Raw genomic sequence first — 15,220 nt, 5'->3', positions numbered from 1 at the left:
TCAGAAAATGAAATTAACTAAGTTTATAGTTAATTAATTATGTTATAGTTATTGGACAAATAAAATTTAATTTTCACTTATAAATAATAAAAGTCTAATAAAAGAATAAGAAAAGGATAGGAATTGTGCACTATAGATGCATTAAATTCCAAACATGGCCTAAACATTTGACTTATCCATTTATAAGAAGAATACTACCAGAAAAATAATGACTCATAGTTATTCAGCCTGATCAAGTTAAAGATGCAGAGTAAACATGAGGGCTTCAAATCAAGAATTTTTTACTCCCGACTTACAATGCATCTCTTCAAATGTGTCAAACTATTGGAAAAACTGAAGTAGGCAGACCCCGTCCCCATCTATTCAGTCTCATTTCTCAGTGATCTGTGCCTTTAAGTTTCAATTCAGCATCACACCTAAACTATGCCTCAAGCTCTAAAAACGCTCTTCCCTGCCTGCTGTAACCTGCAACCCTAAATATCAGTTTTTGATAAACAACTTTGCTTTAAGGTGCTTAAAAGCTGATATTAACAGCTCTGTCTCTCGTGTGCTTGTGTTTTGCAAGGCAGCTTTTAACTAAACACCAGAAAAACTGGATTCTAATTTTGGTGTTTAAGGTAGCAGGTCAGTTGGCTTGGGAAGCTGTTAAGAAAAAGGAAACACTGATTCTTCTCAAATTACCCCAAATAGACTGTCCCAACTCAGCCTGCAAAAAGCCAGACCTGTGTCCCTGCTCTGTCCTACTCAATCCCTGACATCCACATAGATTTTGAAGTCATTGAGAATAATGGCAAGCATTGAGGTGAGTGAGAGTGATTCAGATGTCAAAATCTTCAACAAATGATGCTTGCAAGTTTGGTAAAAGACGAGAACTAAAGACATTAGAACTGGATGGCCCAAGCCTTTTTACATGACTTATAAATCTGTGGAGAGTCATGCTATGGCAGCAGCAATGGAAAACTAGAAAGATATCAACCCCAGATTCTACACCTGAAGGAGCTGGTAATGAGGCAGTATCAACCTCCCTTGGAGACAACAGAGGAAACATATCAAGTACAGGCTTGAATTCAGATAAGGAAATAGAACAGCCAGTGAGGACGTTGAAAAGACGAGTTCATAGGTCAGGAAGTGAGAATTTCTGAGGGCAAAGCAAAAGAGTTTTGGAGGTAGAGATGGAGTGAGCAGCTGAGCCAAGGAGAGGAAGCGCAGAGAAGAATGAGAATGAGTGTTCAGGGAAGGGGAGATGACCAACAAGATTTACATTTTAGGTGATGCACAGGGAAAAATGTGAAGTGGACTCAGGTCTCACAGCATCGGCTGTGTCCCAGAAAGAAGGCCTGACAGTGGGGCACGAAACAGAGCATGTGTTCATCTCTTGATTCGCAGGGCTATGCAGTGGCAGTGGCCAGTAGGACAGGCAGGCTTGGAAGTGCGTTGTGTGTAGGCAACAGGGAGAGGCCAACATGATCCCCATGGGATGGGCCACAGTGACCCCATATGTGCTTCTAAAGGGCCAGCGTTGAAGGGGGAGATGGCAGAGACTCGCAGGTACCTCTTCTGTTCAGGATCATCTCAGGGCCTGTGAAGGACAGAATCTGTAGGTAAAAGCTGTCAATCACTCAAGCTTGCAGAGTACCTGTAACTCCCAAGGTGCCCAGAGCCTCATGCGCCTCTTCTCTGAATTTTCAATAGTGCATCCTTAGGGTTTTTTGTTTGTTCTCCACTTCCCAGGTTTAACAGAGGAAGAGGCCCAACATTGTATCCGGATTGAAACAAAGAAACGTTTTGGTTTTCTGAAGAAAACAAAAGTGGAACACCGGTGCACCACTAACAAGCTGTCAGAGAAATATGAAGGTAACAGTACTCTCTCTTAGCAGCCTACCCTGTGTGTCCTAAGGCTGGCAGTAATTTAAGTACGTATTGCACATGACTGTGCCTTTTTTAACTTTTCATTTATCTACCTCAGAGCCCTATGTGTGGTAGGCAGAGGGTGCAAATAAAATATCATTAGCACTACTTACAAGAGGAAATGGTTAAGGTTTTATTTATCTTATACTTAGGTTTAATTTAATGGACATTTATTGATTCTTTCCATGGGCTGAACTCAATATTAGGCATTGTGAAGTAAAGACGGGGGTGAACCAGGCCTTCCTATCAAGGATCTTACAAAGTAAGGATACATATAAACAACCATTATAAGTAGAGTGACAAGGGTCCAAGCGAGGTATGTAAAAAAGCCTCAGGCAACCAATCCAGAAACCTGAGTGCTATTTTTGATTTCTGCCTCTTTCTAGCCTCCACATCCAATAAGTAATCATTCTACCCTGTTAATACTTCTCGCAGTTTTATCCCCATCTCTTCATTTCCACAGGCATGCCCTCATTCATTATTTCCAATCTGGATGACCACAGACCTCCTAACTAATCCCTTTGCCTCTAGTCTTGCTTCTTCCAATCTGTTATACACACTTCTTATGAGAGGCATCTTCTCCAAGGCAAATTTTATCATGAAACTCTCATACCTTAAACATGTCATGGTTCCTTAAACATAGTGTGATTTCTCATGGCCTTAAAGATAAGTCCTGCCTCTCTCTCTCTGCCTAGCTAAACTTTATGTATTCTCTTAAATGTCATGCATGCTCTATCCTGTGCCTTGCTATTATAAGTAACTCCTTCCTCTGTGTAAAAATTCTCTTATTCACTTACTCTACCTGACCGACTGCTACTCATTCTGCTCACAACAAAGGGAAGCAGAATCACAGAAACTCACCACATAGGAAGCTTATATTCTCAGGGTGAGACAGATAAAGAACAAATAAAAATATAATATTAACTATAATAATAAATAGATAATTTTAAATATCAGAACATATTCTGTTCTGATGTTCTATATGTAGGTACCCATGTTAGCCATAATCAAAATGAGAAGAACTGGTTTGACAACTATACACATATTATAGCAGAAAAAGAGAAAGAAGGAAAAAGAGAACAGTATACAAAGCAGACAAATAGCCTAGTAATGTAAACCAAAGAATGGATACAGATTCTAAACCAGTTTTTCATGCAATAGAATAATTTAATAAGAATGTGAATTCAATAAATCAAGAGCTCAGAGACAAACATATTAAATATAAGAATTAATTGAAAAGGAAGATTTTAAAGCTAGGGTACAAAGACAAACAAATATTGAAAAATATCACCATTATAGTTAAAAATAAATTAGACACTGCAATAAAATATAATTGTCTAAAAATAAAATTAGGGGCCAGCCCAGTGGCACAAGCAGTTAAGTGCACATGCTCCGCTGCGGCGGCCCAGGGTTAGCCAGTTCGGATCCCAGGCATGCACAGACACACCGCTTGCTAAGCCATGCTGTGGCGGCATCCCATATAAAGTGGAGGAAGAGGGGCACGGATGTTAGCCCAGGGCCAATCTTCCTCAGCAAAAAAAAAGGAGGATTGGCAGATGTTAGCTCAGGGCCGATCAAAAAAAATAAATAAAAATAAAATTAATAAAGTTAATCATATATAGGAAAGATCTAAAGTAATTCATAATGAATACAGAGAAAAAATTCAAATATTAACAGCTATTAAAGAAAATCTAATGGACATTTCTAAAATTTAATGGAATGACAAATATAATTTAATATATGGGAAATGGTGTCCCTGAAATAGAGATCCCGAGAAATGAAACAGAAAAACTATTAAAAAAAAAACTATATAAGAACATGTCCCTGAAATGAAGGGAGAAATTTGTCTTGATTATATGTATCAGAAGTATTGTTCAAATATACAACTTCAAGACAAATTCTAATTCATTTGCTAAATACAAAGATTTTAAAAATGAATTCTTCAAGTATCTTGGTTGAAAGAACAAGTCTCCTACAGAGCAACAACAACAACAAAATCCAGCTGGCCTCAGACCTCTCTGTAACAAAATTTCATGCTACAAGGCGATAGAGGAATGTCCACAAATTTCTGAAAGAGAAAAAAAATGTAGTCATATGTAAATGTAACATAAAAATATTTCAAAACAGGAGAGAATTCTGGAAATATACCTTCTTGAGTACTTACTAAAAAAAAACTACTCAATTATAAAATCCATCCAACAATGAGATGAGAAAATGTCCAATGTAGACCCATAGTTTTTAGCCTGTAAGAATAAGAGGAGGACATTGCAAAATCAGAGACTATTGCAATAGTCTCCAAACTAGTATATCAACTCTCATTTGCTACCCAGTTGACACATTGCTAATATTCTTGAATTGTGTCAACTCCGCAACTCAAACCCTTCAATGTTTCTAGAGAATGCAGTTGTTTCTAAACCTAGAGAATGAAGTCCAGTTTTCTTGGCTTTACATCTAGATCCTCTTTATTCTGTTATTCTTCCCCACCTGAACCTTCAACTTCAACTCAAACTGATGCCCATATGCATTGTCTCCAGAACATGGCACATTGCCACTGGTTCCAGGTCTTCGCCCACTCTGGAATGGCAACATCTCCCTAATACATCTTACCTTGGCTTCAAGGTCCAAGTCAGTCCTTCTTTTACAGTCATCATCCCTCATTGCCAAAGATCGGAGAATTCTTGCACTTTCCTAACTCAGGAATCATTAATTGTTGTACCACTCAGTAACACGCAGCAAAAACTTTTTGTTTTATTGGTGTTTTTGTTTTCCTTTCTTTTCATTCTCCTTGCTCCCTCCCTCCCTTCCTTTTCATGCTTCCTTTTTATTTCTCCATAGCTTTGTTAGTATTTTTGTGTACCTATTCCGTCTCTTCATTGAGAGTCTAAGCCCTTCAAATACAAAAAGCATATTTTATATTTCTCTCAGTCTTCGGTGCCTGGCGTATAGCAGATTCTCAATAAATGTTTATTAATCATGATAGCCATTTGCCTAAAATCGAAGACACATTTAAGAGCAAAGCACACTCAGAAACATAGATTTGTCTATTTCTAACCCTGAGCTAGTTCAATTAAATCATTGGAGATGTATTTCACTCACTAGGGACATGGCTAATCCTTACTGGCATTGCAGAATAGACACCAAATTAATGCCGTTAACTATCACCCATATCACCAGCCTCCTTTTCATTTGATTTCATTTCTCACTACAACTTCCTGTTACTCAGTTCCTACCCATATTAGTTAAAGACACTTTAGTTAATAGGAATCGTTTTGAAAATTTGTATGAAATATCTGTACCGTGTACATTAAATGTCATTGCCTCTAAAGAAACATTGTGCCAACTTTTGTTTAATTTTTCTTTCCTTTGATTGGTTTTGTTTTTACTCCTGTCTTTAAGTTTAAAAGGATTCTATCAACTTTTTTTCTGTAATTGGAGTCTCCAGCATGGCAGTCAACCAATTGGATATCAGAACCATGTGGTTTATGTTATTCCGGGGACCAAAAACATATGCTGATATAAATCAAAAGTGGGAGGTTTGGCATCAAAGAGAAGGGAGCAGAGTAGTCAGGACCTGGGCTGCGTTTGCGTCACAGGCCCCCCTCTTAGTAACCACGTGTTCCAGGCCAAATTATTTCTAGCTTTAATGTCCATGTTCGTAATAATTCCTACTTCTCAGGATTCTTCTGAGAATTACATAAGATAATGTGTGCAGAGTGCTTGGCACATACAAGCTGCTCAATAAATGGTAGGTGTTTGCACTGTTACTAGCATTTCTATTATTAAACTCCCTGTAGGGACCAGGAGGAGCGTTCACTTGTTTTTCGTTTAGCTTACTTAGTGGAGCAACATGACTGTACCCTCTACTTCCCCCTCCTGTGCAAATAGGCTGTTCTTTGAAGTTTGAATTTGCAATAAAATGAGTAATTTTCTTGAAACACCTTGCAGGTTCGTTTATGCAGGGAGCAGAGAAATCCATATCTCTGGTTCGAGGTGGGAGGAGTGAGTATGTGGCAGCTTTGGTGTGGGAGAAAGGGAGCTCTGGTCCCGACGAGAAAGTGTTTTCTGAGTGGTTAGAATCAGTGAAGGAAAATCCTGCTGTGATTGACTTTAAGGTAAGATTAAAAAGTATTGTGGGGAAGAGAGCTAAAGTGGTTCTCTACCAGCTCAAATGGTACATCACACAATTTCTTTTCCATTTTCCTCTCAGATGATAAAGGAAATGTCTTTCTTTAGGGTGCACGCACAATGTACCTTTTTAAAAAATATTGAATTACACATCTGTTGCTTTTGCTACTCCAACAAGCATTCTCAAGTACAGTATTTAGAATTCCTTGTATCCATAAAATATCGGGAAAGGGAATTTAGTGAATAAAACTGCTCAAACTTGCCTTGAGTAGTACTCTTCATCTCCCCATGTAAACAATACATCTGATTTCTGTATTTTTCTTACAACTCTTTATTGGATGAGCCCTCCTAAATCTTCATTTATAGCTCTGTGGGATAAAGGGGATTTTTAGATCCATTTGGGTTTCTGTTTCTATCACCGTTGATTAAATTTTGCTAGTCTTATATTTCTTATAATTACATAAAAAGATGATTTTTATTATTTATGCAATACTTTGCCCACATATCAGTCATGTGCCATTTAGAACCAGTTTTTCCTAAAACATAAGCACATTTTAACAAGCCCCCAAAGAAGCGATTCTGCTCATTTCATTTAAATGAAGATAAAGGAGTTCAATCATTATGAAAGTAGAGTAATTTACATGCAGAATGAAGATAACATTGAGCTCTACAGGTTATGGTAGGAAAATGAGATCCAGCCGCCCATCTGGGTACTTGTGAGTCATACACTGTGCTAGATAGTCGTTCCTTTGGGGTTTTAAAATGTTAATAAAATGAGCCTTGATTTTGTGTTAGCTCCATTATTTGTTACCGTAATTCTTCCATTCATCCTACCGGCAAGTTCATGTCTCCATTTTCTCCCACCTCACATTTTCTCATCTGGTTCCACCAAAAGTCAAAGCGTTGTCTCTGGAAAAAACAAAGAACACAGAAAGCATCTCTGGGTTTTTCAGTGTGAGTCAAACTGAATGAGGTTTCAGCAGAGCATTCCTGAGCTGCCTACCTCTTTCTGGTCACCTGTCTCAGGACTTTGATGCACGCATTTGATGCTTAATAAGTAACATGATGTAAGTGCAAGTAAGTGACACCTCACGTGAGGCTTCCTTCATAGTAGAACTCCAGGGAAAGTGAGCTCCAGATACATCACAGCTGCCATACTTTAGGGACAACAGAAGCCAGGTAATCTTGCAGAGAGCTGCTCTACCCACATTATAGAAGGGAAAGAAACTGCCCTGCCCTCATGCAGAGGGCTTTTCTCCACTGGGTCAACAGGCAGATGTACTATATTCTACAATAATCCCTTTGAAGTGTGGGATTTTCCAGGCCTTGCCTCTCATCCCTTGAGAATTGAGCAGTGATGGCAACATATGCCAAAGGGATGGGACTGTGACTGGACCTCTTCTCTACCATCTGCTCTTAGCTTGCTCCCATCACAGAGTTGGTAAGAAACATCCCTTGTGCAGTGACAAGACGGAACAACCTCAGGAAAGCTTTTCGAGAATATGCAGCCAGGTTTGACCCTTGCCAGTGTGCTCCATGCTCTAACAACGGCCGCCCCACACTCTCGGGGACCGAATGTCTGTGTGTGTGCCAGAGCGGGACCTATGGCGAGAACTGTGAGAGACGCTCCCCGGATTATAAATCTAGTAAGTACCAGTAACTTACTGAGAAGTGGGTGCCTTTTCCCCTTCAAAAGATATTCTGTATTGGTCAATTAAAACAAAACAAAACTTCTATGAACAATTTCCACCTTATGCAAAGTCACAAGGAAAAGAAGCCTGTAAAAAGTTAGACTTTAAAGTCAACCAGCCCAGAGTGAGTCTCAGCTGTAACCTACCAGCTATGTGACCTTAGGAAGGTCGCCTAACTTCTCTCTGCCTCAATCTGTTCATCCATAATATGAGGCTAATACCAGTATGCACCCAAAGATTAATATATATATATATATATATATATATAAAGAAAACACATCACAATGCCTGTAATGTAAAATAAATATAATAAAACATACTATAAAATAAAATACGTGATGCTGTTGGTATAAGCCTCGTATGTATTGTAATGTAGAATGAGGAAGGCTTTGTAATAAAGGATAAATTAAGCCACAACCAAAGGTTTCGTACAGGACTGAGTAATATTCATGGTTACCTCCAATCCTTCTTAGAAAGGGAATATGTCATGGGAATGAAAATATATTCTACTTTAAAAATGTAATTTGATATATATTCTATTCAGAAGAAGTTCACATTTTTACATATCTGTGTGCATATACATATGTGTATACTATGTTGTAGATAATTGAAAATGATTCATAATTGTTGCCATTTCACTCAGGCTGTGGGAACAGAAAAGGGATATCAGGCAATGGGCCAAGTCCTTCCCACAGGTAATTTCTTTTAATCCTCACAATAACTCTATGATATTCCACCAAGGAAGTCACACAGCTATAAAGTGAGGAAACAAAGTTGGCCTGGCTTCAAGGCCCATGGTATCTTAGATGCACCGTGACCAGTGGGTGGTCTTCATGTGTTTCAGCTGCGGTGGATGGGCACTGGGGTTGTTGGTCTTCCTGGAGCACATGCGATGCTACTTATAAGAGATCAAGAACCCGACAGTGCAACAACCCTGCCCCGCAGCGAGGAGGGAAGCCCTGTAAGGGGGAGAGGCGGCAAGAGGAGCACTGCACATTTTCAATAATGGAGAACAAGTAAGGCTGGGTAACGGGAAAGAATGGGTCATTTTCCCCACTAACACAGAGAGTTAATATATTTATTATCCTACTGCTAAGTAAAGAAATAATTAGAATTTTACAGACTCCAACACAGCATATTAATGAGGTATTGGGTCTGCTGCTATTCCTTTCTCTCTAATGTTTTCTCTCATATCTACATATCTACATATATGTGTGCATGTGTATATATGTATATACAGACGTGCATATACGTATGCATGTAAAATACACACATATTTATTTTTCCCTTTTAGTGGACAACCATGTATCAGTGATGATGAAGACATGAAGGAAATAGATCTTCCTGAGATAGAATCAGATTCAGGGTGTCCTCAGCCAGTTCCTCCGGAAAATGGATTTATCTGGGTAAGCATCCTGACCCTCACTTTAGGTTTGGAGTTCAAAAAATAGAACTTAAAAAGTATGCATTTTCTTTTACTTAAAGTTATTGTTTTCCTAGATTAATAATCTTCTGTTGACTTAAAAAGTAAAAAGTATTTAGAAACACTCTGCCCCTCTTCTATCTTGAATTCCTTGGAAATGTCTTCATACCTGGTTGTTAGACGAAAGGGTTGCAGGTTCCTTGACATTACTAATTCATATTCTAATGGTACATTTATGTGAATGGAGAATGGAACTTGAGCATAATATAGGTTTGGATGACTTGTAAAAATCTGCAACTAAGATCTGATTGTTTATTTCTGAGTTTGAGCAAATCCCCTAACTAAGGCATGTCATCAGAGGCAAACTTGTTCATAATCATAGGAGGTGTTGAGACTATAATAGACTGTTCTAGTCTTATTAGATTAGAAACTTGTATAACTCTTAAGCAGTCAACACAGTTTTAATACCTTTTAATTTTATCTTTTTTTTCATTAAGCCACAATATGTTTCTATGATTAAAAACAAATATTTTTTGTCACATAGGTCTGTGGCTTTAGAGATAAATTTTCAGGAGACACATAATATTTAAAATAAAATTTTCAGGAGACACATAATATTTAAAATTGATCACAGAAGGCATGCTCCCTAATCAATTTTACCTTTCTTTTTGTTTTTCGTTTTACCTTAATCTCAGTAACGCCTTCAAATTAATCTTTTTCCAACTGTATCATATTTATGTTCAAAGATCAATAACCCTTGATTCGCCAAGGGCTGCAAATACATATCCCCCCAGCATAGACTGGACTAATGTATCTTCCCTGTTCATTTGCCTTCTGCCCATGTAAAAGGTACCATGCCTAGGGTTTTAAGGAGAGGATATATTTTAGAGTGAGGTAATGTCAATTGGTCTTTACTCTAGAACGCAGATTCTCAAACTCTATAATGCACTGGAGGGCTTGTTAAAACACAGATTCCTGGGTCTCACTCCCAGAGTTTCTGATTCAACAGGTCTTGGGCAGGGCCCAGAAACTTCCATATCTGACAAGTTCCCAGGTAATACTGATGCTGTTAGTTCAGGAGCCATACTTTGGGAACAAATCCTTCAGAACAGGGGTCAGCAAACAATGACCCACAGACCAAATATGGCCTGCCATCTGTTTTCTTTTCCATTTTTTTAATGATTTATTATTGGGACGCAACCACACACGTGTCTTTACATATTTTCTATGGCTGCTTCCTGCAACAATGGCAGAGGTGAGTAGTTGCGGCAGACACCATATGGCCTGCAATTGACTATCCGGGGCCCTTTATAGAAAAAATTTGTCAGCCTCTGACCTAGAACATGATCCTCAAAATCACATTGTGTCAGATCCAGATCCGTAAATAATTTATAATCTATTTATGCCAGCTGCTTACAAAAACGGTTAAAATTATCGACATTCTAATTTTAAAAACAAAGGGTTTAAACAGTGGTTCATTATTCTAATGACTCTTTTTACACAATTAGATTATATGTTTCCATTTTCATGAAGAAATTCACTCCTTGTTTTATTTTGCTCTTTTTTAAAGCCTGATCTCCATCTGACAATAGTTTTTACTCAAAAGGAATACAATTTTAATTTTCTTAATGAGCACCTACTAGAATTTCTAGTAGCAAAATGTCCCTTTTATGGAATCAATCAGAGGCAGTTATGCGTAATTCTAGGTTAGAACAATTGTGTTATTGCACATGAAGATATTTGTTCAATGACCAAGACAAAGTCCTACTCCTATAAGCAAGTGACCATGACTTTAGGTAAGGTTTCCTTGTTTAGTCAGTCTAGCAGAAGTGTTGGTCCAAGCTCAATGGTTGCAACATTCACTAATACGTTATAGCTTCATAAAAGAAATGGAAGCAGAAGCTTAGGGCAGTTATTTATTTCAAGAGGAATGCAAGAAACATGTGCAGCCTTTAACTAGAACATCCAAATCATTACTACTACTCATCTCTCCATTTCTCTTGGAAACAAAGCCACACTCATAACCAATAGTAGAATACTATTTTGTATTCAGGAAATTAAGAACTTTCTAGGAGACAGGTTGAATCATGCAGCCAAGTAATAACAGAAGTTGATGATTGAGCTTTCACCTCCCTCAAAATTCCCAGCTTCAGTTCTCAGAGAATAACTTCCTGGTTAATTCTTTGTACTTTTCTCTCACTCAGTGAGGAAAAAGAGTGTTAAATTACTGTCTCTCTAAGAAGGATAATTTTTTGCAATATTTCAGCAAAGAGTTATTAAGCCCTGCATAAAGATTAGTGAGACAGAGATCTGGCAGTGGAGTTCCCACTCAAGTGTCAGAGGTGGGGCTGATAAATGTGACAAACACTATAAAAACAGAGTATAAGTTGCCCCCAGGACTGAAAGGAGAGTGCCCCTCATGAGGCTGAGGAAATGAAGGAAGTTTTGACAGAAGTTCTTTTTGAGTTGAGTCTTGAGAGAAGGTATTGAGGAAAGAGGGAGCATCCAGGTAAAAACATGCAGGTGTGAAAGAGAATATGGTGTTCAAAGAATGGCAGATGGTTTTGTTTTGCTACTGCATAGGTTTTGTGGGAGGAAATGGCATGGGAATGGTAATGTTGGTTAAAGCTCATATTCCAAGCTAAGAATATAGGACCCATTTTGTCTTGAAATTTTAGTGAACCCCACATGACAGTAGTTATACTTTAATTACCCATTAATTGGGAAAATATATAATGACCAATGGGTTATTAGGAATTGAGTAACACTTTAAAATGATTTGTAGTCAATTTGTTACCTTAGCAACTGCATATGTTTGCTGCGTATGTAGGATACATTATTTATTCAATTTATAGCCACTACAGGGTACATATATGATGTTTTTTTATTCTTGCAATAGTAGGCCATCCCATATACAGTGGGGAGCAAGCTTTTAAGTAAAAAAACATTTTAATCAATTTCGAGCAGAAATATGAAAGGTGGATTAGAAGAAGGACCAGTTAGAAAGTTGTCCTGGTGAGAGACAATAAACGCTGTGAGCAAAGGCAGTCGTGATGGCAAAGGAAAGGAGAGAAATGAGAGGTATTTAGAAGTAGACATTGAGAGGAGTCTGTGACTGAGAAGATATAGGAGTGAGGGAACTGAAGGAATTCATGATGGCCCCAGGATGTTCAGAGATATTATTCATAGCATTAATAATTTACTGGTTTCTGTTTTAATTCTAGAATGAAAAGAAACTGTACTCAGTTGGGGAAGAAGTTGAAATTTCATGCTTCACTGGATTCCAAACTGTTGGATACCAGTACTTCAGATGCTTACCAGACAGGACCTGGAGGCAAGGAGATGTGGAATGCCAACGTGAGAACTGGGCAAACGTTTTGATGACTACTCTAAAGAATGAATGTGCCCAATATAAACAGAGCCAGATCACTCCCTTAGATCAGTACATTTTACTATTTTTTAGTAACTCTGGTGAAAAGGTTTAGTGAAGCAGAAAATAGGATTCATCTGCTAAAATTAGATTTCAAAACATCTTCATATTTTGGTTCTCCTGCCCCTGCATATTAGCCTCAGACACACAGGACTGCAAAGCATGTGCTTAAAAAGAAATCCAGGAAGTCTGCTAACTGCACCTAACCACAGACATCTGCTTTGCCTGATGTACAAACTGATGCAAATTGATGAGTCCTAGGAAGATGATACTTATACTCTATGTATCAGAAATGCGATTTTGTGTGAAATGCAGTTTTCTCCTTGGGGCACATTCACATCCTGTGCTGAGGAAGAGAGGACGAGTTTGTAGGCTCCACACATACCCGGGTTACAGTGAAGTCAAAAGAAGATTCAAACAAACCTCAAATGGGGACTCCAAAGAGTTCCTATGGGACACCACAGAGCAGAGTTGAGACCAGTGTCAATGAGAATGTCCTGCCTCTGTGTCACCCACAATGTGGTGATTTTCTTTTCGGGAAAACCCAGCAGGGAGAAAAGGGAACAAGATTATTTCTTCAAAAGGAAAGGTCCTAATAACGTAACGAAAGTTGAAGTGTCTAGAGCCAGTTCCTTAGCAAGGGAACCTCAGATGATGGGTCTAAAGGGAGTTTCTCAGTGGAAACCTAGGATCCTCAACCCCCAGGTTTTCTGATCAAAAGGTGGCATCAGAGCTGAACCAATGCAGTAAATTGTATTAAAATTGCTTCTTGGGTTGCATAAAATCTGCCTACATTGGTTGAGTATTCTGCTCCAGTAAGTACATCTGACATGTTTCTCTGCCTGCAGGGACAGAGTGCCTCAAGCCGGTTGTGCAGGAGGTCTTGAGGCTCTCCCCATTTAAGAGATTATATAAAATTGGTGAATCCATTGAGCTAACCTGCCCCAAAGGCTTTGTCATTGCTGGGCCCACGAGGTACACATGCAGTGGCGATTCCTGGACACCGCCCATTTCAGACTCACTCACCTGTGAAAAAGGTGAGTAGCAGCTCAGCATTCTGGGGTCTGCTAAGGTGGCGCCCCCCAAGATTGGTAGTATAGCATCTACAGTGGTGCTATTTCTTAAGTGGGGGGAGAAAACAGAAGATTCCACTGACGAGCTAGGTTGTATTTCCCACTGTGTAGACCATGAGATCAGGCAGCAAATAAGTTATCAGTCAACGGGATAGCTTCAAATTTTAGAGAGCAAGGTCAATTTTGTTTTCTAATATAATACTTCAGAATTTTGAGGGAGTGCAAGCTCTCTCATCTAACAAAATCAGAATTGACTAAAATCAGAATTAACTAAAAATTTGGTTAAAGTGGAGAACCATAAAAAAGTAGTACACACATAATTAAGCATTTTATTTTAACGTAGAACATAGAAATACACATTTGTTCACCAATTTTCTCAGGTAAGAACAAGGTCTTTTATTTCCTACAGGGTCTCTTGATTAGAGTTTCAAGATTTCTTCCTCAAACAAAACAAATACATATTTCATCCCATACCAGTTTCTCTAAAACAATGATTTTTTAACTCCAGGTCGGGCACTTTTTTAAAAAACACCTCTTCCCAGGTCCCATTCCCTGATTCTGATGTCATTCAGCTGGGGAAGGCCCACTATTTGGAGTTAGCTTAAAATCTCTCCGAGCTAATCCACATGTGTGCAGAGTTGAGAACTACTGTTTTGAAGAGAGGTGAAAACTTAAGGGCACTTTTGAAGCAAACTGACTAGAGAATGCTTTAAAATTCTTATATGTATTTTTCCTTACTCTTTTCCAGTAGTCTCATCCACAATTAATTCAAAACAAAATTTTTGCGAATTACTTTTAGTTGTTCAAAATTTTCAACTTAGTTTTTGTAAAAGGAACTCCCTTTTTCCTTCTTTATTTTATCAGCTGATAGTGTTTAATCAACTTACACTGTTACAATAACGACTGGTATAAATAGATTTGGAAACAAAACTGATTCTCGGGTGGTGAGAGCAGAAGTGTGAAGCTGTAAAGGAGAGGAGCCCATAAACCTTGCAGTTCAGGCCAGACAGGCAGCTGGCATAGAAGGACTGGAGAACATCGGTTACTCTGGCAAGTTAGTTACTTGGAGCACAGTTAAGGCAGCTTCCGCTAATTCATATCTTCCAAATTTCTCAACATGCTTGTTCAAATGATGTCTCATTTTTAATCAGAGAGCCCTTGAGGATGTATCTTGAGCTCAGATATGATTAGGCCTATTTTGCTTATGAAAAAAACCAAAGGCACAGAGAAGCTAAATTAGACCCAAGCTCAGACAGTTTGAGTTAACAGGAACTGTGCGATAGCTCTGCTGCTTTCCCAAGCTCTTTGCCATCTTGCCTCCTTTTTTCTTTTCTGGGCTTTTATAATGTGTGAAGGGAAGAGGGGAAGTTAACCTATTAAATAACCTTAAAACTATTGATAAAGAGACAAACGGAAATTTGTGAGAACTTTAGTTTAACATTGTGTCTTGGTTTCACTTGACTCCTGATCATCTGTCAGGGATGGATGTGTTTGGAAACCACAGGCTTCAGAAAATTAAGATCCTCTGGGCATGTTAGGTAGCATCCTCTTCTCTGTACCAATAGCAGCA

At 38.5% G+C, this 15,220-nt stretch overlaps 1 protein-coding gene across 1 annotated transcript in view; it reads left to right on the top strand.

Annotated features, from left to right (window-relative positions):
- C6 (complement C6) overlaps positions 1-15,220 on the top strand; it is a 57,492-nt gene that overhangs the window by 30,013 nt on the left and 12,259 nt on the right. The window contains exons 9-15 of the mRNA XM_087443038.1: positions 1,732-1,854; positions 5,854-6,020; positions 7,454-7,679; positions 8,569-8,740; positions 9,019-9,130; positions 12,372-12,504; positions 13,426-13,614. Coding sequence (XP_087299164.1) covers positions 1,732-1,854; positions 5,854-6,020; positions 7,454-7,679; positions 8,569-8,740; positions 9,019-9,130; positions 12,372-12,504; positions 13,426-13,614 — 1,122 coding nt within the window. The remainder of the gene's footprint in view (positions 1-1,731; positions 1,855-5,853; positions 6,021-7,453; positions 7,680-8,568; positions 8,741-9,018; positions 9,131-12,371; positions 12,505-13,425; positions 13,615-15,220) is intronic.

Source organism: Ceratotherium simum, chromosome 18 (genome assembly GCF_057802395.1).
Source record: "Ceratotherium simum simum isolate JZ-2026a chromosome 18, ASM5780239v1, whole genome shotgun sequence".
Taxonomy (NCBI): Eukaryota; Metazoa; Chordata; class Mammalia; order Perissodactyla; family Rhinocerotidae; genus Ceratotherium; species Ceratotherium simum.
Note: the sequence above shows the minus strand (reverse complement) of the source record. Positions and strands in the feature narration are given on the sequence as shown.